Below are 25,116 nucleotides of genomic sequence, written 5' to 3'. Positions count from 1 at the left end.
TGAAGAAGAGCCAGTTATGATGAAAATCCTCAGTCACAGAGAAATATGTAGACCTGAACCTCCTGGCAGCCACATGAAAATGGTAAAGAACTCTAAAAATAATTCCTTAGATTTCATCATTTAATAAAGAAAAGTATATTTGCTGATTAGCAGAACAATGAAACGAAGTGGCAATTATTATGTGGATCTTTATAGACATAAAGAGCTTCAAGAATTTTAATGAGCACAATCTGTGGTAAGTTTTACAAAGCACTGCTCATTCAACAAGTATGCATCAAGTGCCTACTATGTACTAGGCTCTATGATAGTGAAAGGACAAACTTTCTCTAGGAGATAACTACTTGTAAAGACTCTAGAAACAGGTCTAAAGCTACGAAATAGAATTATTCTATTTTACACATATTTCTACAGGGAATAAAAAAAATAAAAATCTACAGTTTGTGGTACCAGAACTTGAAGAAGCAATAGAGCTTAGAGAAGTGGTTTTTGAATCACTTCAGTAAGAAATTATTTATTTATTTATTTATTTTTAATTTTTTGACAGGTAGAGTGGACAGTGAGAGAGAGACAGAGAGAAAGGTCTTCCTTTGCCGTTGGTTCACCCTCCAATGGCTGCCACAGCTGGCGCACTGCGGCTGGCGCACCGTGCTGATCCGGTGGCAGGAGCCAGGTGCTTCTCCTGGTCTCCCATGGGGTGCAGGGCCCAAGGACTTGGGCCATCCTCCACTGCACTCCCGGGCCACAGCAGAGAGCTGGCCTGGAAGAGGGGCAACCAGGACAGAATCCGGCGCCCCAACCGGGACTAGAACCCGGTGTGCCGGCGCCGCAAGGCGGAGGATTAGCCCAGTGAGCCGCGGCGCCGGCCAAGAAATTATTTTTTTAAAGATTTATTTATTTATTTGAAAGTCAGAGTTACACAGAGAGAGGAGAAGCAGAGATAAGTCTTCCATCTGCTGGTTCACTCCTTAATTGGCCGCAGTGGCTGGAGCTGTGCTAATTTGAAGCCAGGTGCTTCCTCCGGGTCTCCCACGTGGGTGCAGGGGTCCAAGGACTTGGGCCATCTTCTTTTTTTTGTTTTGTTTTGACAGGCAGAGTGGACAGTGAGAGAGAGACAGAGAGAAAGGTCTTCCTTTTCCCTTGGTTCACTCCCCCGTGGCCTCTGCGGCCAGCGCACTGTGCTGATCCGAAGCCAGGAGCCAGGTGCTTCTCCTGGTCTCCCATGCGCGTGCAGGGCCCAAGCACTTGGGCCATCCTCCACTGCACTCCCTGGCCACAGCAGAGAGCTGGCCTGGAAGAAGAGCAACTGGGACAGAATCTGGCGCCCCAACCGGGACTAGCACCTGGGGTGCTGGCGCTGCAGGCGGAGGATTAGCCTAGTGAGCCACGGCACCGGCCTTGGGCCATCTTCTACTGCTTTCCCAGGCCGTAGCAGAGAGCTGGATCGAAGTGGAGCAGCCAGGACTTGAACCGGCGCCCATATGTGATGCCAACACCGCTATGCCACAGTGCCAGCCCCAAGAAATTAATTTTAAAACTGTGCCCCACTACAGATGCGTGCGCTAAAAAACTGAAACACATTTTACATTAACATTCTGAACCTTACTTACATTAGTAATTAGCAGTCACATACTTAACGTTACTGTATGTGATGCAGTCAGATCATGCAGTGCATTTATACTCTTGTTTTATTCTTTCATTTTAAAAAGATGTTGGCTACAGCTCACGAAACTTTCTTTTTTTCATCCAATTAATGGTTTATTGGCACCGGAACTAAGTGTTCAATACACAATGACTAGTCTAGTTGTGGCCCGCAAACAAATCAACAAACATCTAATAGTCACTCTGAACCATCCAATTTTAAATCCACTGAAACCATAACATGAAACTGAGAGATCTATGCCGGATGTCTGACAGAATGGACAGCGTCCCTGTGCACCTGACACCTGCTGCTGTGTGCACTACCCCCTCAACACATCAAGGGCTGGCCATAAAAATTCATCAGCCAGGGCTGGTATTGTGGCACAGCAGGTTAATCCTCTGTCTGCAGCGCCGGCATCCCACATGGGCGCTGGTTCTAGTCCCGGCTGCTCCTTTTCCAATCCAGCTCTTTGCTATGGCCTGGGAAAACACTAGGAGATGGCCCAAGTGTTTGGGCCCCTGCACTCGCGTGGGAGATCTGGAAGAAACTGCTGATTCCTGGCTTCAGCTCAGCTCAGCTCAGCTCCAGCTGTTGCGGCCATTTGGGAGTGAACCAGCAGATGGAAGACCTTTCTCTCTGTTTCTCCCTCTCACTGTCTGTAACTCTCAAATTAAAAAAAAAAAAAAAAAAAAAAATCAGCTGTGGTCTGGACCTCAGGGCCCAGGAAAAATCTGGATGCCCCTGGTCTAGGGGCATACGAGTGGCCCTCTGTTCCTATGGACCACCCAGGCCATGTTCCCCAAAACTCAGCCCAGATGACAAGAAAACACAAGTTCCTTTCGAATTCGTGAAAGACGGGGGGCTGAGCAGCCTCGTTTCCCCAAGCTTGCTGGGCAGTGAAGCGGGGACGTATTGGCTGAAGACCGCGCGGAGGAACGAGGCAGGAGGAGGGCTGGGCTGTCTCAGCTCTTACCTTTGACAGCTGAGGCGACCACGTCCTCTAAGATGTCTTTCACGACCTCCTGGGCTCCGTCGTCAGTCCCTACACGCACAGGCCGGCACGCGGACACACGGGGCGTTTCCAGGGAAGACAAAGGAAAGGAAGGAGCAGATTACAGCAGTGCTCCCCCAAGGCTGCCAGTGGGTGACACCCGCACAGTCTGCAAAACCTCGCGCAGCGCCTGCTTTCAAGGGCTCCCTGCGCCCACAACAGCCCCCTGGTTTGTACCGCTTCCTCCCCAAGTTGCTTGGCCCAGGGCCGCCCCGCGATTCCTAACTTGGGGGGAGGAGCGGATGTTCTCCTGCCGTGGTTTCTGGCACCAACAGAAGACGGCGCTTCCTCAGGTGCCACGGTAAGCAACGTGCTCTCTATTGCCTCACTCCCCACACGGTGAGCCCGGAACTCAGCCCAGGACGTCTCGTGGGATACCTGAGGATGTGCTCAATTTCCAATGAGATTACTCTCTAAAACGCTAACTGTTGAAGTAGAAGAAGCCCAGCACTTATCACTATTTTTTGGAGGACTACTGGTTCTGAGGGGCTGGCTTTGTGGTTCAGCAGGTTGACCATCGACCGTAACACCAGCATCCCATATGGACGTGGGTTTGCATCCCAGTTGCTCCACTTCCAATTCAGCTCCCTGCTGATGGCCTGGGAAAGCAATGAAGGGATGGCCTGAGTACTTGGGCCCCTGTCACTCATGTGGGTAATCCTGAAGAAGCTCCTGGCTTTGGTCCAGCCCAGATCTGGCCATTGTGGCCATTTGAGGAGTGAACCAGAGGATGGAGGTTCTCTCTCTCTATCTCTCCTTCTTTCTATGTAACCCTGCGTTTCAAATAAATAAATACATCCTTTTAAAAAAGTAATAGTAGTAATACCAGTTCTGGAAAACAGTATAAACAGCTCTTGACTAGGCTTTTGGATGTAAAACTACTTATGAAACATCACATTGATCACCTTAAATAAAGCAACACAGCCCTATAACTCTGCCTTAAATAGAACATTAAAGCCACAGTCCTGCAGTGCTTGGTCTACAATGTCTTGGAGAGCAGCTCTAGGATTCTTTGTCTCCAGTGAGCACTTAGCACACTGCAATGATCTCGATGGCTAAGCAAATTATGCGGGAGATCACCATGTCATGTGCTTTTCTCACAGGGCAAAACAGATTTGAACGGAAAATGGAAAACACCTTAGCTACCACCACGGTCTCCTAAGCATGTTTCTTCATCTAAAAGGGTGATTTAGGGGGCCACCACTATGGCTGCAGGGTAAGCCACTGCCTGCAGTGTCAGCATCCCATTTGGGAGCTGGTTCGAGATCAGGCTGCTCTACTTGCCATCCAGCTCTCTGCTAATGCTCCTGGGAAAGCAGTGGAAGATGGCCCAGGTGCTTGGGGCCCCCGCACAGACATGGGAGACCCGGAGGAAGCGCTGGACTCCTGGCTTTGGCCTGGCCCAGTCCTGGCTGTTTCAGCCATTTGGGGAGTGAGCCAGCAGATGAAAAATCAATCTCTCTCTCTTACTCTGCTTTTCAAGTAAACAAAAATAAATCTTAAAAAAAAAAAGAAAGAAAGAAATCAGGGGCTGGTATTGTGGCATAACAGGTTATAGCCCTGGCTTGTAAGGCCGGTATCCCATACGGGCACTGATTCAAGTCCTGGCTGCTCCACTTCCGATCCAGCTCCCTGTTAATGTGTCTAGGAAAGCAGTGGAGGATGGCCCAAGTCCTTGGGCCCCTACATCCACATGGGAGACCCAGAAGAAGCTCCTGGCTTCAGATTGGCTCAGCTCAGCTTTTGTGGCCATTTGGGAAGTGAACCAACAATGGAAGACCTCTCCTTTCTCCACCTCTCTCTGTAACTGTCTTTCAAATTAAATAAATCTTTTTTTAAAAAAATTTTCTTTATTTTATTTGAAAAGCAGAGGCAGAGAGAGAGAGAGAGAGAGAGATGGAGGGAGGGAGGGAGGTCTTCCATTTGCTGGTTCACTCCCCAGATGGCCACAATGGTTGGAACTACACCTATCTGAAGCCAGGAGCCAGGAGCTTCTTCTGGGTCTCCCACATGGGGGCAGGGGCCCAAGGACTGCTTTCCTAGGCCACAGAGAGAGCTGGATCAGAAGTGGAGAAGCGGGGATTTGATCGGTGCCCATACGGGATGCCGGCACTGCAGGAGGTGGCTTTACTCTCTACGCCTCAGCGACAGCCCATATTCCCTGTGGAAGTGAACTCATCACAGTCGTTAGCACGCGGGCTCGAGTCTCCAGGCCCCTGTTTTCCACTCCTAGTGTGGGATCTGAGTAATTTTGCCTCCCCCACCCTCAGGCCCCTCACCGGCACACAAGAGTCTTGTGCAAGGGTCCTTTAAAAACTGGAAAGATGGAATTCAAAGATACTTATTTTAATGAAGTTTTGAAATCTGTGCAGTTTTATCATAGCACATTTTCCATGACCTTTTCAAAGATCTCTTGCAAAAACTTCTGCAACAAAACAAGTTTTTAAAAAAAAAAAAAAAGATTATTTATTTCAGAAGTCACAGCTGGAGAGGGAGATGGAACTTCCACCTGTTGGTTCACTCCCCAGATGGCTGCAATGGCTGGGACTGGACCAGGCCAAAGCCAGGAGCTAGGAGCTTCTTCTAGGTTCCCCATGTGGGTGGCAGGGGCCCAAGCACTTGGGCCATCCTCTATCGCTTTCCCCAGGCCATCAGCAGGGAGCTGGACAGGAAGTGGAGCACCTGAGACAAAAGTCGGTATCCAAATGGGATGCTGGCATCATAGGCTGCAGCTTTACCCACTATGCCACAACACTGGCCCCCAAATAAGCTTATATTCCAGTTGCATTTCCATAGCTTTCTGAAGTCCTCACACGCAGAAAACACTTCAGCCAGTGCCTGGAAAGAGTAAGTCGTTACAGGCGAGGCTCATGGGGCTTAGTGCAGCGTGCCCCTGTGTGACGACATCTGCGAGGCGGTCGTGAGAGAAGCCTGCTCACTTCTGTCATGGGCCTGGCCCTGGTGACGAAGCCCATAATGAAATCTCCCAACTAGCAACACAAGGTAGTTTCAGTTAGTTAAAACTGTCACTCTCTGTTGTTCCTGAGAATAAGAAAATTTCTTCAGCAGGGGTTTCCCTTGTCGCAGCATCAGGACGCTGTTTCCTGCAGGGAGCACAAGGTGTACCTCACTTTCCTTAACAGGCTCTCAGGACACAGGCTGCAACCACAACAGCACCTGTGCAAAACCAAACATTCTCAGGAAGAGATGGGGCAGGCCAGAAAGCCCGGATTCTCACAGAAGGCTCCTGTGGAGGGAGCTGCTGCAGCCCCCCAAAAATGCCAGTGGGGCAGAAGCCGACTCCGCCCACAGCCCTGGACAGCCGCTCCTGCTGACTACAGCCTCGAGCAGGGCTCAGGAGAGGCTCTTCCGGGTGCTGCAGTAACCGCTGACACGTCTGCTGTGCCGGAGCTCCATGCAGCTGTGAACGTGCCAGCCGAGTCGCAGCACACACTTGAAAGGTGCAGTAAAGCACGTTTAGAAAGCACTGGTCCCGCTGCAGGGTCCCCAGACCCGACCAGTGTCACGGATTCTGTCTCCATGCAAAATAAGACAGTCACCTAGAACAGGTCCAGAGAGAAGCCCCTGCTGCCCTTGCCTCTCCAGACAGCTGGAGCCGCTCCCCTCAGTAGTAGGTGTGCCCAGTTACCTAACTCAGGGCTTTCCTCCCTGCGCGAGGGTCACGAACTTCCTGTTGGAAGGTACAGTGCCTACAGTTCCCAGCCCTCCTTGCAGAAAGAGGGATCACACGATCAAGTTCCAGCTAATCAGGGGTAAGGTAAGCTCCTGGCATGGCTGCAGCCTCCAGGAAGAAGCCTCATTAGGAAAGGGAGTGACTGAGCTGTCAGGACTCCTTCGGACCCCACCCTCTTCCTCCTTCCTGCCTGGAACACAAGCAAAGGTGGCCCTGGGATGGAAGTCACACACTAAGAGTAATTTGGAAAAACAGGAGCCTGAGACAATGCCTTCCCAGGTGCCTGTCCAGTGGAGCAGGGACCACAGGAGATGGGGCAGATGAGGGGCGAGAAGCACTCCCACGCAATTCAATCAACACACTGAGTGCCTGGGTGTCTGGCACTGTCCAGGATTTGGAACACATGGCTGTCTAAAACAAAGACCCTTATCTTTGGGGTGCTAATGCCCTGGCTGGGATGATAAGTGAGTAAATCCTATTATATGCTTACAGGGTCAGGGACTAACAGTGAGGGAAGAGAGATCTGGAGCAGAGGTGGCGACAAAAAGGTGTGACATGCTTGTCTCCCAGTAACAGGTTTGGTTGTGTCCAAAGCCCAAAGCACTCAGTCACACATAAGAATGCTAAAGGGAAAAACAAGAGAGCGGAGCTTTTTGTGGTCACATACAAGCCATCAACTGACATGGCTCTTTGACAAGAAAACATTGCCCTGTCGAGAAGAAACACATTAGGCTATCCCCAAATGCATGTCCATTACACAGCTAATCAAAACACTGCGAACCAATGAGCTGAAAAGCCAGTGCGCCTTACTCCCTGCAAGTCAGACTGTCAGGAGCAAGTCAGGAGGAGGAGGAGGGCTGGGTCAGGCCCTAGCTAGAGGGCAGGAACCTGACCTGGGCCTCTCACTTGGACCATCACCCCCGGGGCGTGGGTCAGCAGGAAGCTGGAGCAGGAAGGGAGCCAGGCTCCGGACAGGAAGCCAGCATCCCAAGCAGCATCCTTCTTCTTCTTCTTCTTCTTTTTTTTTCTTAGATTTGTTTGAAAGGCAGAATTACAGAGGAGGGAGAGATAGGGATAGGGAGAGAGAGAGAGAGAGAGAGAGAGAGAGCGAGCTTTCATCCACAGATTCACTCCTTCACTCCCCAAATGGCTTCAATGGCCAGGGCTGGGCCAGGCCCAAGTCAGGATCCTAGATTTCCATCCAGGTCTCCCTCGTGGGTGCAGGGGCCCAAGCACTTGGGCCATCTTCTACTGCTTTCCCAGGCCATAGCAGAGAGCTGGATCAGAATTGGAACAGCTAGGAAATGAACCAGCACTCATATGAGATGCTGGCACCACAGGCAGAGGCTTAGCCTACTATGGCACAGCACCACCCCATCTATTTTTTATTTATATATTTGAGAGACAGAGAGACAGAGAGAGCTCCTGTCTGCTGGTTCATTGTCCAAATGCCCACAACAGCTGGGGCAGGGCCAAGCCAAAGCCAGGAGCCAGAAACCAGGAACTCAATCCAGTCTTCCACCTGGGTGGCAGGGCCCCAACTGGTGAAGCCATCACCACTGTCTTCCCAGGGTCCACAACAGCAGGAAGCTGGAGCTGGGAGCCAGAGGCGGGTAAGGACACCGGCACTCTCATACGGGACACAACCATCGAGCCAAACACTGTCCCATCCACTCTTCTCCAAAGGGAATGGCAGATGCCATTCAGAGCGACTATTTGTAGGTTTGCAGTTTGATTCTTGCATGGTCAGGGATAAGTCTCCAGAGGTGCATCAAGTGTGAGAAATAAAATTCACAGCAATATACCAACTATAAATCATTCTTTTATTAGTGTGGAACTTCAAGTTACTGTGCTTCTGAAAGACTATACTTAGAGATCATGTTTTTTCCCTCTGTTCATTCAAAAAATGTGTTGCTTGCTGGAAATGTACTTCTAGGTGCTAGGAATACAGGGTGAACCGGAAGATCCAGGGCTCAGACCAGGACCAAAACCACTTGTGTCATTTTGGGCACTGGTAACCGATAGGTGGGGCCAGCATTGTGGTGCAGCAGGTTAAGCCACCACCTGCAATGTTGGCATCCCAATATGGGCACCGGTTTGAGTCCCAGCTGCTTCACATCCAACGCAGCTCCCTACTAATGGCCTGGGAAAGCAGTGGAAGACGGCCCAAGTGCTTGGGTCCCTGCACCCTGTTGGGAAACCCGGAAGAAGCTCCTGGCTCCTGGCTTCAGATTGGCCCAGCTCTGGCCATTGTGGCCATTTGAGGAGTGAACCAGTGGATGGAAGACTTTTCTCTGTGTCTCTCCCTTTCTTCCTGTAACTCAGCCTCTCAAATAAATAAATAAATCTTTAAAAAGGAGTCTTGAAAGCTGTGGGGTGGGGTGCACATGGGTTTCACTCTGAATGGGGCAGAATGGGGAAACACCAGAGTGGTCTGAGCAGGGGAAGAGCGTGACATAATTCATGCTTTTAAGAGATCACTCTGGCTGCTGTACAGGAAATGGGCTAGAACAGAAGCGCTCACGTGCAGTTCAGAGACTTGCTTTCCTACCTGCCCAGCTTTGCCCACTACCGTGTGCTTAACTATTAATGTTTATTGGTTGCCCACAGCTTGATGAGGGTTGCAGTAAAAACCTGGTCCTTGCCCTACAGTCAAGCAGGCAAAGATGAGGACAGATGTGCAAGTAGGGCAGCAGCTTCTGCACACCCTCCTGAGGACGCAGACAGCAGGAGCAGCACGCGCCACCCACACTCCCCCCGACTCTCAGTGGGACCGAGCACATGGCCACAAACACCTGCACCTGTGACACAGGCGCATCTTGGTGGGGTGAGCACATCGCCTCTCTTGCTCTCTCCAAGGCACAACGTGATTCAGGTGAGTGAGCACAGGGCCACCTGTGCCTGCCCAGAGACACACGCGCCCCTAGGGGGCAGCTCTCTCTATGTCCTGTCCTGGAGTAAACAGAGAACAGCATTCCGGTAACTACGCCCGGTCTGCTCCCAGGCATGCCGAACAGGGCAAAAGCTGCTCCAACGCGTGCGCTCGAGCACAGAACTGACTCTGAACAGGAGTCGCTGGCAGGAGCATGAGCGAGGCAGCGACGAGAAAAACCATGACGGCAGCTCAGACAACCAGCGTGAGTGAAGGGTTACTTGTCACATTTACACTCTGGCCCTCTGATTCTGCCTCTACATAAATAAATACACCTATTTCAAAAAAAGAATTAATTAAATTATTAAACCTCAGGAAATGCAAATTCCAGAAAAATAAGAATTTAAGATCTGGTTTATACAGATTGCTCAGGAAGAGGGACAAACATTCAGAAATAACCTCACTGTCATGAAAGCACCCACGATCTCAATTTCTTTTTACTTCAAGACTATAATCGGGTGTGGGACATTCTATGCTTTAAAAATAGTGACACACTTGGTCACCAGAAGAAGAAAACAAAACCATCTGTCTCTCTGCCATCTGTCTACCTACCCACCCACCTTCTGATTCCCCCACAGATGTCTGAGTGGCTCCCAGATGTCAGGTACTGGACAAAAAAATGATAGACGAGACCCCGTCCTGCTGTGCACAGGTAAGACTGACACTGCGTGACCGATGACCAAAGCGAGTGCCCCAAGCTGAGCCCCTGGCACTGAGGCCAACCCGAGGGCACAATTGCTAGATCCACGCCAGGCACCACTTAGTGGACACCCAGGGCAGAGCCCAGGACGGCAGATGTCGTGCCTTGCTGGTGGTGCTCCGTAAGAAAAGCAGAAGGGAGGACAAGGGGAAAGCCCAGGAGCAGCCAAGCGCCCCCAGGGCCTCCCTGAGATGTTACCAGACACCTCCTTCACTTGTCCCCAAGCCACAGACCCAGCGGCTCCCAGCGCAGACTCCGGTACCTGAGAGTGACGAGCCTCTGTCTCTGGGTGCATCTCCGTTTTCCGAGCTCACTCTCCCAGGACCGCCCCTGGTGTGTTCACCGTTGGTTAAGTCTGCTCTTTCAGGAGTGGTCGGTTTGCTTTGTGCCTGATTCTGCTTCCAACGATTGAACTTTGGGGACCCTGCCGCAGCCTGGATCACGGGGGACTGGGGTTTCGACTGGATCGGTTTTTCCAATTCTCTAGCCTCCTGCAACTAAAAGGCAACAAGGAAGGGATTCAACCTAAATAGTCCCAGCACTTCGGCAAAGAAAAAAAAAACATGCCAGCCTATTGTTTAAAATATTCCAACCAAAGGATAAAATTTTAAGAAGGAAAGCAATTCCTTTGAGAAACTCAAAGAAAATTCCAAACACAAATGCTGAAAACGCATGCCTGATGCTGCCTCTGCTTTTAAAGTAAGAACAAAGCACAGCACCGAGAACCCGCAGGCAGAAGGGTTAACTCGGAAGTGCTAGCAAATCTTCTCAGGGCACCAGGGCCACACATCACAGAGCTCAGGGCCGAGACGGTGTCTGACCCCAGCGGCCGGAAGTGCCACCACTCACCACTTGGTTTTCCATGCGGGTGAAGATGACGTTCAGCATCTGGGTGAGGGTGGCCTTGGCGGTGGTTTGATTGATGAGATTTTTGCTGGCCAGATAGATGTTGTAGCACGTCCGCACCGTTTGCAGGATGGTGCCCTCATGAATTTCGATGTGTGGGGAAGTCACTGCTGTCAGAAGGGCCTAAAACAGAAACCAGAAACCTTCACCTCCATAAACACCCTCCTCCCTTCGCTCCTCCCCTAGCCAGTCTCTCCTGGGGGGTTTGGTTTTGCCCTGCAAACCAAACTGGAGGACTAGTCCCAACAGCCAACTTCCTATTGCTCCGTGTTTAAAAACAATTACTAACTCCACAAAACCCAAATCATTTGAAGTAAGTGATGTTGAATTAGGCTTCCCGCTGGCTCGTTTTGTAAAAAGCCAAGCTTCCAAATATTAACACTAACTGAAAACCCTACAACAAAAGAACGCTTCTCTCAGGAGGGAGCGTGCTACAGCTTGATCACTTCCACAGCGATCAGAGAACACACACACTTACAGCAGCTCCTTCCAGTGCCCTGGCAGGGCTTCAGGAGTGCTTAGGAAAGGCGCAGCTGGGGGCAGGTGTTTGGGCTCCTGGTTAAGGAGTCGGCAACCATGGGTCAGGACTTGTGGCCACCACCTGCCGTGCCTGAATCCCCTGCAGGAACGCCAGTCAGAGAGCTGTCTACTCTGCTTCCCATCCCACAACAGACGATGGCTCCAGTGCTTGGGCCCCTGCCACTACGTGAGAGACCCAGAGGGAGTCTGGCTCCTAGCTTCAGTTTGACCCAGCCCAGATGAACCAGTGGATGGGAGAACTCTCTCTCTCTCCAGAAACTGAGCCCCTTATAGTGCCTTGAACGTAGATACTAAACTCATCAGGCCCAGTCTCCCAGCCTCCCTCCCTGAGCTGAAAATGTCCTTGCTCTGTTTTTTGAAAGCAAATCAACCACTTCACTAACTCACTACACTGAGGGAGTGCACATGGGCCCTACCAGGTCCCAGTCCCTGGAGCCTGAGGTTATTTGCTTCAACACCATGATGTCTCAAGGGCTTTCTTTTCAGGGGGAATTCTAGGTCCCAGGCAGAAGGTAACGACCCTCTTCATGTAAACTCCACGGACAAAAACCCATTTCTCCATCATGAAAATTCCTTAAAAAAAAAAAAAAAAAGAACCCGGCCTCTCATCCCAATTTCAGCCTCTAAGCTTCACCCCACCGCCCAGGGAGCCCGGGAATTGGGCGACAGCTGCCCAGCTCCTTGCTCCACGCATGGCAATAAATGCCTGCTTTCTTCCACCATCCCAGGACTGGCCTTCTGTGCTATGGGCAAGTGGACCAGTTCTAACGAGTGCACTTGTTTTCTATTTCACTATCACTTTGCCTGTCAAAGAGATGAAAAATTAAAAAATAAATACCATCCCCCAACAACAGCAACAAAGTAACAGCAGCAGCTGCTGACACACATCAAAACCTCTGAATCTGGTCCTCAGTCTGGCTCCTGACTCCGGCTTCCTGCTAATGCGCACCCTGGGAGACACAGGCGACGGCTCAAGTCCTTGGGTCCCTGCCACCCACGTGGGGACCTGGACTGAGCTCCCTGACTCCTGACTCGGGCCCCTCTGTTGAAGGCATTTGGGGGGTGAAACTAACAGATGAGAGCTCTCTGTCCTTATTTCTCTCTCTCAAATAAATAAAATATAAAAAGTTTTACCAAAGGAGAAAGACAGGTGAAGCTAACACACGGAATCACCGCTCAGAGATAATGTATTCAAAACAAGGCCACACCCATCCTGTGGCTGCTGACCAGCAGGTGATGCCATCCTTTGCCAAGCCATTCCGGACAGCAACAGGGCACAAGGAAGTGAAATAGGGGGCAACCGTGAAGACAGCCTGGTAAGTGACAGGCCGAGAACCCAGAATTCCAAGGAGGAAAAAGCAAAGGGTTTCAAGTCCATTTAATTCACAAGCAATTGACATTGTTATTAGTGGAACCGTTGACTCTGAAAACACACCTGGTTCTATTCTTCTTGTCTCCATCTACACTAATAAATTCTGACACTTAACCGAAGATCTAAGTGAGGCTTAACTTGTCCTGTCCCAGCCCAGCACCACCTGGGACACGCACGCATGGTAAATCAGAACTCTACATTCCCAAAGGAGGCCGACTTTCTAATTTAAAAGCCAGACCAAGGGAACAAACAGAAATACCTTAATTATTTGTAACTGAACCCCTTCGTCAGTCTGAGGGCCCTGGAAACAATTGCAAATGGTTTCAACGATCCTGTCGATCAGCCGCTTCCCTGGGGCTCCGCTGTCGGGGGCATTGCCAGTGATGTGCCCATATGCGATGAGTTTCTAGACACAGAGAGAACACAGATGAGATGTTTCTGCCTGGCCAGGATGGAGGCCGCCCACAGAAGCAAAAGAAAGGCAGTTAGCATGGCCTTTAACTTCCTGCTCCTACAGCTGCCCCTGCTCCCAGGAGCCAGGCAGGCACAGCCAGCCCGTGGGAGTGCTTTCCGCCTGGTCTCCTGATGGCAAACGCTCCCTGTGATGCTAATGCAATGTCTGATGAAAAAAGCAGGGTACAGAACACTGCCAGTAGACAACGGCTTGTGCAAAAGCTTGAGGGATTAAAAACCATACCTGCTAGACAGAAAGTGATCAGGGATTGTCCAGAGCCCAAGGGGAGGTAGTTAGAGAGACAAGGATGGTGACCAGAGATGTGTTCAGTGCTTCATCCCACGGTGATTACAAACTATTCTAAAATCAGATTGTAGTGACGGCTGCACAAGTGTCACTATTGTACAAATCATGGAATCTACTTAAGGTACGGGTGAACTGGGCAAGTAGTGAGCCCAGTGATTAAGACCCAGGTTAAGATATCCACACCCCACACCACAGTACCCAGGTCAAACCCCGGCTCCAATTCCTAACTCTAGCTTCTTGCTAGTGCACACCCTGGGACACAATGGTGACAGCTCAGCTGACTGGGCTCCTGCCACCAACCCACACGAGAGACCTGGACTGAGTCCCCAGCTTCTGGCTCTGGCCTGGCCTGGCCCAGGTCCTGGCCATTCTGCAATGGCACCCGGGGAGCAGAGTGGATAAAAACACTGCGCACCTCTCAAGTAAATTTTTAAAGTAAAATACATGTATGCTAATTTGAAAAATATCATAAGTATACTTTTTAAATTTAAATATTCAAATACTTAGAACTAATGACAACATGCTTTACTTGAGGAGAAGAGAACTGAGCAGCGTGGGCAGGCACTTTATGGCAAGTTCATGTCTTCATTCTGTTTTGAAAACTTTAAAAAAAAATGTGTTCAAGAGGTGGCGGTGGGAGGGAATATGTTCCCATCTGTTGGTTCACTCCCTAGGTCAAGACTGAATCTGGCTGAAACCAGGAGCTGGAACTCAATCCAGGTCTCCCACACGGGAGACCCCATCGCCCGAGGATCACGTGCTACCTCCTAGGGTATGTGTCAGTCAAGGAGCTGAAATTGACAGCTGGAGCCAGGAACTGAACCCAGGCACTGCGACATGGGATGCTGGGGTCTCAATCAGCATCTTAACCACCGGGCCAATACACATCCTTCATTCTTTCTTTCTGAAATATTTGTTTGTTTATTTGAAAGGCAGAGCTACAGAGAGGCAGAGGCAGAGGCAGGGAGAGAGAGGTCTTCCATCCTCTGGTCCACTCCCCAAATGGCTGCAATGGTTGGAGCTGGGCCAATCCGAAGCCAGAAGCCAGCTTCTTTCAGGCCTCCCTCATGGGTGTAGGGGCCCCAAGGACTTGGGCCATCCTCCACTGCTTTCCCAGGCCATAGCAGAGCTGGACTGGAACAGGAGCAGCCAGGTCTTGAACCAGTGCCCACACCCATACGGGATGCTGGCACTGCAGGCGGCAGCTTTACCCACTATGCCATAGCACTGGCCCCTTCATTCTTTTTCTTTTTTTTTTCCATTCTTTTTCAATGTTGAGTCATATCAGTATATTTTCTATTCCAAAAATAATAACTGCACTCCATACCCGTTTCAAACTGCATCACCCACATGGCTGCAGGGCTGCTTAGCTGTGACCTGTCAGGTGGCTGCTTGCACCACCTCACCTGTGACCTGGATCGCAGCGTGGAGAATCTGAGAGCGGAAGGAGCCGCAAAGGTCAAGATGTTTTCCAAGCGTAGCTCAGCTCCAGAATTACCTGAGAGAGTTCATTAACATTACAGATTCCTGGACCACCACCCAGACCCGCTGAAGCAGAGCGTCAGGAGCAGAGCCCAGGAATCAGGGTTTTGCTCCTGGCTCTCCGGGTCATGTGCGTGGTAGACCGAAAGATAAGCGAGTCTAAGGCACTCTGCTTCAAGTGGGCTGGCAAGCACTCAGCAAAACGCCAGGCAGTGCTTTATCTCGGTAAGCTCGGCTGTGACGTCTGGCCTCCGCCCGTAAGCAGCAGACCGGAGCTCCTGAGGCTTCCTCCTGCGATGGGAAGACGACCAGCCACCCCGCAGAGCCCGGCACTGCAGTTTCCCAATAGCTCTTCCCCATCCTTAGCTACAAAAGCACAGCCATTCAATAAGCAGAAAGAAAAACAGATCAAGACAGAGAGGCTGAGAACAGAAACACGATACTGCTGGACCAAGCGCCTGAGAGCAGAGTGAGGCGTGCACACCGTGCAGCTCATGTCCAGCCCCAGGGACCTCCAGACGGGGAGCAAGTCCAGGTGCCTCGCCCACCCCTCTCCCAGCTGCTGCGGATGCAGCTCTCAGAGAAGCAGCCCGGCTGCTTGCTTCCCCTCACTCCTGACAGACTCAGGCTGGTCTGAACGCTGGGTTACGAGGGGGACGCTCAACCAACTTCTACACTTGATCTTAGCCAAAAGGCCGAGAAGCGATGCTCAAACAACTTCTAAGACGTGAATGCTGAAAGCAAGCTCCTGGGGCACTAAGACTGGGCGCGAGGGCGTGGGCCTCCCACATCAGAGTGCCTGGCCTCAAAGCCCATTTCTGGCTCCTGACCCCGGCTTGCTGCCAATGCAGATGCTGGGAGGTGGCAGTAATTGGGTCCCTGTCACCCACATGGGCGACCCGGAGGAGTTTCCAGCTCCTGGCTTTGGCCCAGCCCAGTTCTAGTGGTCGGGACATTTTGGGGGTGAACCAGAGGAGGGGAGCACTCTGTCTCTCTGCCTTTCAGACAAACAACATAAGAAAAATAAAAGCAAGCTCCAATACTGAAGCTACAAGGCCAAGACAGAGACAAATGGCTGGGAGTTTAAGTGAAGCATGAGAAAGGCCCCTCTGCAGCAAGACCCCACGGAGCAGCAGGCTCCCAGCCTCATCTCCCTCCCACCTGAGGTGAGAGGGGCCAGGAAGACAGCAGAGCTCCGTGCCCTGGGGGGCTTCCTGGCTCTGCTGTTGCTCACCTTCCCTGTGCCAGGCACCGTCCTGGGTGCTGGTGATAAAATGGCAAGTGCCATGGACACGATTCTGCTTCTCCTAGTTTCTCTTCTCAGGGTGGGGGTGGGCAGTGGAAGGCCACAATAGAGCCAGAAACCCCTAAGGGATCCTTGAGGCACTTGTAAGGTTTGCAGGCTCTCCTTCCAGTCCCCATCTCCCACAGCTTCATGTTCCCGCCTGTCTTTTTGCTGATGCAATGAGAGGGTGGGGGACAGGGCAGAGCCTGTGGGCAGCTGGCCCAATAACACGTGACCCAGGGGATTACGCAGGGGTGTTCTGGCCCGGAGGGGAAGATGAGGAAACACAGCACTCCAACAGGCCTTCCTAGCTCTGTTGTACAGCACTGCTCACTGGAACTCCGTGTGTATGTGCCTCTCAAGAGGGCTGGGGACAAAGACAACGTCACGTAGACCAGGGCGCACCAGTCAAGAGGGACGTACTGGGTCTGCACGTAGCAATCCAGCTGACCTCAGAAACACTGCTGAATGTCAGAAGGAAGCTGCACAAGAGATACTGTGTCTTTAAAAAGGGAAAAAATAAAATACACACCTAAACCAGCGATTGGGTCTGGGGCCAGTAGCTCAAGTAGTTCTCTGCAGTTTTAAAAACATTTTAATGGGGCCAGTGCTGTGATAGCAGGTAAAGCTACCACCTGCAGCGCCGGCATCCCGAATGGGCGCCGGTTCAAGTCCTGGCTGCTCTACTTCCAATCCAACCCCCTGCTAATGTACCTGGGAAAAGCAGAAGAGGGCCCAAGCATGGGCCCCTGTACCCACATGGGAGACCGGAAGCAGCTCCTGGCTCCTGGCTTTGGGTTGGCCTAGCTCTGGCCACTGCGGCCATTTGGGGAGTGACCCAGCAGATGGAAGAACTCTTTCTCTCTGTAACTCTGCTTTTCAAATAAATAAATAAATCTTTAAAAAAAAAAAAAAAGTTTTACCAGGACCTGTCATTACAGCACAGCAGATTAAACCACAGCTCGTGATGCTGGCATCCTATGTGAGAGCTGGTTCAGGTACCAGCTGCCCCGTTTTCAAACCAGCTTCCTGCTAACGCACCTGGGCATCTACAGAAGATGGCCCAAGTATTTGGGCCCCAGTCACCCACGTGGGAGATCCAGATGGAGTTCCTGGCTCCTGGCTTCGCTGGCCCAGCCCTGGCCATTGTGGCCATTTGGGGAATGAACCAGCAGATGGATGATCTCTCTCTCTAACACTGCCTTTCAGATAAACAAATTTTGAAAACAACAATAACAACAACAACAACAAACCCCTCACAGTCATGTACAACTCATATAATTACAAATTAACTTTTAAACATGTGCTAAAAATCCAGTTTCCTAGTAATAAGAACTACAGTGGATGCCTGTGGTATGGACAGGGCTGGTCAGACCAATGGCTTCCCCCAGCCTTCACTGGGAAGCAGGAAGAACACACTGGAGTTACTTCTATCTTCTATCTTGTTCTTTTAAAGTTCTATTTTTGTGTTTTATAATGTTTGTACTTTAATAACACTAGTACATGTATATAATTTTTAAATAAAAAATATTAATATATTGGGAGGATATCCTCAAAGAAATTTTTTAAAATTACTGATTCTGTGTTGAAAAATCTGAAAACCACTCATTAGGAGCCAGTGTTGTGACACAGTGGGTAAAGCCACAGCCTGCAATGCCGGCTTCCCATATTGGAGCACTGGTTTGAATCCTGGCTGCTCCACTTCCAATCTAGCTCCCTGCTAATGCAAGCAGCGCTAGCTGGGAAGGCAGTGGAAGATGTCCCAAGTGCTTGGGCCCCTGCCACTCATGTGGGAGACCGAGATGGAGCTCCAGGCTCCGGGCTCCGGCCTGTCCCAGCCCTGGCTGTTGCATCCATTTGGGGAGTGAATCAGCAGATGGAAGATCTCTCTCTCCCTTTCTCTCTGTCACTCTGCCATTCAATTAACTAAATTGTTAAGAGAAAAAACAAAGAAAGAAAAGAAAACCACTTATTAGCTCAGAGAAGGAGATGCGAACCCTCCCGCCAGAGCCAGCCCTGAGCTCCCCTGATCAAGGGGAGCTGCAGCTTCTCTCCGTGGGGAAAAGGAAGCGGAGCCAGCAGTGTTCAGGGCAAACCAAGCCCCACCGAAGCACTTCGCCCCATCTCTTCCCCAAGCTCAGCAATGACAGACACAGCACCATCACTCGTCTGCAGCTGGCTTCAATTCTCACAAAACCGGGCTCTCTCCCTAGATGCGGGCCCTCTACTGCCAAGACAGAAGCTTCCTCACCGGCTCTGGGAAAGCCAGTCCATCAGCTTACCCGGGGCAGCAACCACGGGGAAGCTTTTCCAACAGTCCAGGGAGCACCGAATCTCTTCCTAATGTCGTAAGGACATACTTTGTATTTTGTAGGCTCAATGAAGAAGTCCTGGAGTGCCTATTCAATTCCACAGAACTTCTTCTAAAAAAGAAAAGAACTTGGGCCATTAGCCAAGACTCTCCGTGGGCTGTCAGTGTTTCCATCTGAAGCCACTCACACACACGGCTCCAGCTAAGGACTGGTCCATGAGGCAAGGGGCCTGAACTGCCAGGTCACGGCTGAGAGCAGGGGCCGGTGATTCCTTCCATAACAGCAGGCACTTAACCCTTGGGCGCTGGGAGTGACGCGGTCTCTACCCCAACTCCTCAACGCCACTGCGGCAGCAGGAAGCAGCCACAGGTACCACGTAAGTGGACGGCCCAGTTGCTGCCAAGGACTCGGTGACTACGTGTCCCCGGATGCGTATGCTGAAGCTCTAGCCCCAAGGTGATGACTTCAGGGCTCTGGGAGACAACCAGGCCTAGATGAAGTCATGAGGGCAGGGTCCTCAGGATGGGATCGGTGCCCCATAGAGGGAGACCAGAGCTCGCTCGCGCTCTCTGGTAAGTGAGGACACAGTGGAATGCAGCCGTCAGTAAGCCACAAAGAGGACTCTGTTCCTGGACTCCCCAGCCTGCAGAAGTGAGAAATAAATGCCTGCTGTCTAAGCCCCCAGTCCACAGGATTCTCTATTAGCAGCGCAAGCAGACTAAGACAGCTGTGTCCCAATCAAACTTTATTTAGAACTGAGTAAGAATATAGATGTGGGGTGAGAAAGTCCTTGATCCCCACCCCGTTTCAACGCTTCTTGGCAGTGGGACTTTGGACCAGTGTCTATGCTTAGTTTCCTCAACTCTAAAATGAGGAGGAAAGCAAGCAGCTCTCTGTTACGTGGAGGAAACACCCGGACAGGGCTCATCCCAGGCTAACAGTCAGCCAGCGTTCCCAGCCCCAGCTCCCAAACCAACCCCAACACGGGAGGAAACAACTCAAGTTCAGCTTGGGCCAGACTTCCTCGGAAGACATTTCAGCAACAACTATTTCAGGAGAGGAGGATTTGCTCCTACCATTCAAGAACGGTGGCACACTGCATGTTTCACGTGGGACAATCTGCATGGATTATCTTGAATGAGAAAATGGATTTTCAATTAGAAGAGCTGCTCCTGTGAAAAAACTCCTCAACTGTCAGATACACGTGTCAAAGAAGAGAGGTGAGAGTCAGTGTTAGACGGGACGGCCGCCTCGCAGGTGTGCCTCGGCAGGCACATCCGTCAGCCACGAGGCTCCTTCTGAAGACCACAGGGGTTCAGACACATTTCCAGCAGAGCCCCCTAAGCGCTGTCATGGAGAACCTAGTCACCACGCCAGGTCTGCAGAACACTGGCAAACTGTGCTTCTCTTCAACACATTTTTAACATTTACTGAACTCTTCTCACTGTTATGAGTTCCCCACGGAGGTCAAGAATAAGGTCCTTTAAGGTAATCAGAAATCTCAGCGGGGCCGCAGCTGTGGTGTAGCGGGTAAAGTTGCCGTCTGCAGTGCCAGCATCCCATATGGGCGCCGGTTTGAGTCCCGGCTGCTCCAATTCCGATACAGCTCTCTGCTGTGGCCTGGGAAAGCAGTAGAGGATGGCCCAAGTCCTTGGGCTTCTGCACCCACATGAGAGACCTGGAAGAAGCTCCTGGCTCCTGGTTTCAGATCAGCACAGCTCCAGCCGTTACCACCAACTGGGGAGTGAACCAGCAGATGGAAGACTTCTCTTTCTCTCTGCCTCTCCTCTCTCTGTGTAACTCTTTCAAATACATAAATAAATCTTTTTTTAAAAAAAAAGGAAATGTCAGGAATAGGTCTTGAGAAAAAAAAATATTGGACCAGGAATGAAGAGACCCAAGTCATAGCAGCAGGCATTCAGCCTAGCAGTTAGGGTGCCTATGTCCCACATCAGGGAACCTGGCTCAGGAATTCTTCAATTCCTGACTCTGGTTCCTCATTCCAGCTTCCCACTCATGGAAATCCTTGGAGGCAGTGATGATGGCTCAAGTAACTGGGTGCCTGCCTCCCATGTGGGAAACCTAGATTATGTTCCCAGCTCCTGGCTCCAGCCCCAGCCTAGCCCAGGCTGTTGTGGCCATTTGGGGAGTGAACCAGCAGATGGGAGCTCTGTCTCTAGGCTTTTTTTGTTTAATTTTGATTAATTAATTACAAATCTATTGCCCCAGTATTTGGGCCCCTGACACCGTTGTGGGAGCCCTGGGTGGAGGTGCAGGTGGCTGCCTTTGATCTGGCCCGGACCTGGCTGTTACAGTCCCTTGGTGGATGAAGCAGTAGACGGAGGATCTTTCTCTGTCTCTCCCTGTCCCTCTGATGCTCTCCCTTTCAAATAAATCAATCTCTAAAAGACAAAGCAAATGCTGTTTGTGCCCATGTAAACCAAATACTCCAATTAATGCTGAAAGTTTCATTTAGAAAAACATGTGTATGTGGATCAATGAGGAAGATATCACCAGGGAAACAAATTCTTGTTTCGGTAAGGAGCTTAGCCCCTGCTCCGCCGGCCTCAGGAGACCAAGCCAAGGGCTGGCTGAACTGCTCCTCTCACCACGGCCGCCGCGTGCACTCCGAGTGCCAGGCAGTCACCAGCATGGCTCTGCGCGAAGGCACCTGGGGCTGGGACAGAATCCTTTACGCCAAGTTTGAACGCAGTACCTGCAAGCAGTCGAGGGACGTGCTGACCACCCGGGGGGACTTGGACTGGCAAGCCAGCTCGAACGGAAGGAAATACTTGTCAGCTTCAATGAAGTTAGCCTTCGGTGGCGCAGCAGCGCCAAGCCTAGGAAAAAGCAGGAGAGGGCTGAGGGAGGGAACCGAAAAAGAGAGGCTGCGTATCCTACACCCGACTCTAACTCACCTTCCCAATGGCAACCACTTAATTAAACAGCAGGCAAACCGCACCTCCCGGCCAGACGGCTCCAAGCCAGAGAAAGCCACGAGGGCGCCACACAGAGAGAGTTCCCTGCTCAGTGGGCTGAAGGCTGGCAGCAGCCGTGCCACAGCTTCAGTTCTGAAACGTCATGACCCCTTCCTGATGGCACAGCTCTCAAGTGAGATGGGACAACCCCTTCTACTTCACCTTGACCCAGGATCTGGCTCCTGGAGAGCCAAACACACAGACATTTAAACCCCAAAGTCTCACATTCACGGTTAACGTTTTAGTTAATGGTTGAAAGATGGAGGGTGGAGATTGACATGGTTATGGCATTTGGGAGACAGGCCCAGAGAGAGGTCTTTAGGTCCCTGGGGTGCATCCTTGAAGGTGGCTCTCATGAAAGGGCTGGGTACATGAGAGTGCTCCCGTCCCTCCATGTGACCCTCACCCCACACACGTTCTGCCTCCCACCACCTCTGTCAGAGGCCAGACCAATGAGGCCACCAGATCTTAGACTGTGAACCCCCACAACTGTGAGCCAAAACAAACCTGATTCTTTACCAGGCAGCTCCTCTCAAGTATTCTATCTAAGAAAAGCTGGCTAACACTCCTTCAAGTGCTACGGCAGTAAAGTGCTAACCTAGCACTGGTTCAAACACACCACACCCTGCTCTGTGCCCTGTACGGCGTTAGGAGAGCGTGCGCTGCCCCCGGGTTAGAAACAGCAGATGGGGACGGCGCTGCGGCACAGTAAGTTACGCCTCTACCCATGGCGTCGGCATCCCATACAGGCACTGGTTCGTGTCCTGGCTGCTCCATTTCCAATCCAGCTCTCTATTATGGCCTGGGAAAGCAGCAGAAGATGGTCTAAGTGCTTGGGCCCCTGCACCCATGTGGGGGAACCAGAAAGAAGCTCCTGGCTCCTGGCTTAGATTGGTTCAGCTCTGGCCATTGTGGCCATTTGGGGAGTAAACCAGTGGATGGAAAACCTCTCTCTCTCTCTCTCTCTTCCTCTGTGTGTGTGTGTCTGCTTATAACTCTGCCTCTCAAATAAATTAATCTTTAAAAAAAAAGAAATGAAACGAAACAGCAGGACACACCCAGAGAAAGGGGTCCCCCGACACCACTCCCAGTGCAGTCTTTCTTTAAGGACACAGCGCTGTAGCTTACCTCTGCTTCTCTATTTCCGCTTTAATTTCATCTGGTAGGGAAGAAGGAAAAGTGTGTTAGGAGCAGGCAGCATTTACTAAAAGAAAACTTTGCTACAAGATACATGGAAATCATTAAAAAGAATGTTGATGAGAAATTTAAATACAGAAATACTGACATGACGCGAAATAAACAATGGTAAGAGCAGGAGCATCACCTAACACTGGGAACTCCTGCGTGTGGGGTATCACTCTACAAACACGTTCTCTCATTCACTCTGCACAACAGCCGTACCAGGGGGGCACTGCCACCATCTCCGTCTCATACAGAGCAGGGCTGCCTGACTTCAGCTGAGTGACGTGAGGGGTGGGTGACCCCGTCGTGAGGCTGTTCTGTGCGTTGTGGGGGCTTAGCAGCACCCCTGGCCTCTACCCACTGGGTGTCAGTAGATTCCCTCACCCTCCCAAAGTCTCAGAAACCAAACAGTGTCTCCAGCCACTGCCAGGCGTCCCAGGAGCAAAACTGCCCTTGACGAGAACCAGTAATTTCCACGGGGAAGCCAAGGGCACAGAAGGTCAGGCAGCCTTCCCACTGTTCCACCTCAGGAACCAGGCCACAGAATCCAAACCTGGGCACCTGGGTTCTGCAGTCCCTGTCCCACAATCTCATGGCACAGGCTGAGCAACCCAATCCAAAAATCCAAACTCTGAAATGCTCCGAAACCTGACACTTCCAAAGTGCTGGCATGATGCTGTAAGGGGCAAATGCCACACACGGCTTCAAAGCGCTGTCCTGACACAGGTGTGCTACAAACAGAAAACGCTATTACTGTATAAAACCATCATCCGCCTACGTGTGTAAGGCATATACGAAACACAAATCAATTTCATGCTTAGACTTGGGTCCCATACCCAAGATATCTCATTATGTATATGCAGATATTCCAAAACCTGGAAAAATGCAAAATTCAAAACATTCTTGTTTCCAAACATCTCGGGTAAGGGATACTCAACCTGCAAAGTGGTAACATCTCCACTGTGCAAAAACGTGCACAGAAGACTGGGAATGAACAGAACAAAACAGTGAAGAAAACTAAGTGCTGGGATGATGATCTTTTTATTTTTTCACATTCTCTATAATAAACGTGTAGACTTTATACAGCACTTTTCAAGACTACTGTGGTAAAGTATACGTAATAAAATTTACCACCTTAATCATAAAACGTGTGTATAGTTCAGTGGTGTTAGGCATGTGTAATCTTGATGAGCTACAATTAATTTAAAAATCTTTGCCATGGAGGTTACAGTAACTACAGAGGCGAAGTTCTGAGAATCAAGTGTCACTATTCAGAAACCGCCATCTCGGAGACAGTCTTCCTTCCAGAGGAACATGGTTTTGTGGGGTGACCACCAGGTCTCACTGTCTGTACACACAACCCTCACACCCACTCTGCTGAATGTGCCGGTGCTACCAGAGCAGGCAGGGGAGGGACGCGGGCCCTGAACACCACACACGCAGCTCACCTCCCTCAGGACAGCCTCTTGAGAACCAGAGGCTACCCTGGCAAGCCCAGGACATGGTTCAAGGGAGGCAACTCTATTCTAGACTGAACTTGAGGATGTGAAAGTCAAGTAAACAGTGGCAGTGTCTAACCTCCCACTGGTGTGTCACTGTCATATTACAGGCATAAGCAAACAGGAGAGAAGTGCCCACACGCATCTCGCTCCTGGACCAGAGGCCCGGAGTACAGCCGGTCTGTCCGGGGAGCTGTGTGGCACGGATGCTGCCCTCCAGGGACAAGCAGCAGCTTCCCCTTCCCTGGCAGAGGCCCACACGGCTGGGGAACGGCCAAGGAGCCTCAGTCCACGAGGCTGATGACCAAGCCCTAGAAACCTACACCTGCGGGGGCGACAAGATCACTTGTTCCGTGACACACCACACTGGCCAGTGCTGCCCCCACGACATAAACTTTCCTTCCAATCACGTCACGGTGCTAGGGACCAGCTTAAGTGTTAACGCACCTGAAGCAATGAGCTTTTGTGAGAGTCCCTGCTAGCCTCCGAGCTCTAACATCATCTCTATTTGGAATGCCACTGACAGCAGTCCACCACCAACCAACCAATCACCAGACGGCTATTCACAGAAGCACGGTGGGCAGCAAACCAAACGCAGAGGTTACACATTCAAAGGCCCACAGAGGGGCAGGTGCTGTGAGGCAGTGCGTTAAACTGCCACTTGGGATGCCCATGTTCCATATGGCAATGCCAGTTAGGCTTCTGGCACTTCCACCTCCGATCCAGCTCCCTGCTAATGCATCCTGGGAGACAGCAGATGATGGTTCAAACGCTTGGACCCCTG

The 25,116-nt window shown here is 51.0% G+C and overlaps 1 protein-coding gene across 2 annotated transcripts in view; it reads right to left on the bottom strand.

Annotated features, from left to right (window-relative positions):
• The window catches only part of ARFGEF2 (ADP ribosylation factor guanine nucleotide exchange factor 2), a 116,586-nt gene that overhangs the window by 69,186 nt on the left and 22,284 nt on the right, over positions 1–25,116 (bottom strand). For both annotated transcript variants that reach the window (XM_062204325.1, XM_062204326.1), the window contains exons 2-7: positions 22,780–22,810; positions 21,390–21,513; positions 13,094–13,240; positions 10,866–11,045; positions 10,279–10,513; positions 2,613–2,681 (exon numbers count right to left, since the gene is read on the bottom strand). In XM_062204325.1, the coding sequence (XP_062060309.1) occupies positions 2,613–2,681; positions 10,279–10,513; positions 10,866–11,045; positions 13,094–13,240; positions 21,390–21,513; positions 22,780–22,810 (786 nt within the window). The remainder of the gene's footprint in view (positions 1–2,612; positions 2,682–10,278; positions 10,514–10,865; positions 11,046–13,093; positions 13,241–21,389; positions 21,514–22,779; positions 22,811–25,116) is intronic.

This window comes from Lepus europaeus, chromosome 10 (genome assembly GCF_033115175.1).
Source record: "Lepus europaeus isolate LE1 chromosome 10, mLepTim1.pri, whole genome shotgun sequence".
Classification (NCBI taxonomy): domain Eukaryota; kingdom Metazoa; phylum Chordata; class Mammalia; order Lagomorpha; family Leporidae; genus Lepus; species Lepus europaeus.
This window is presented reverse-complemented; position numbering and strand designations above follow the sequence as displayed.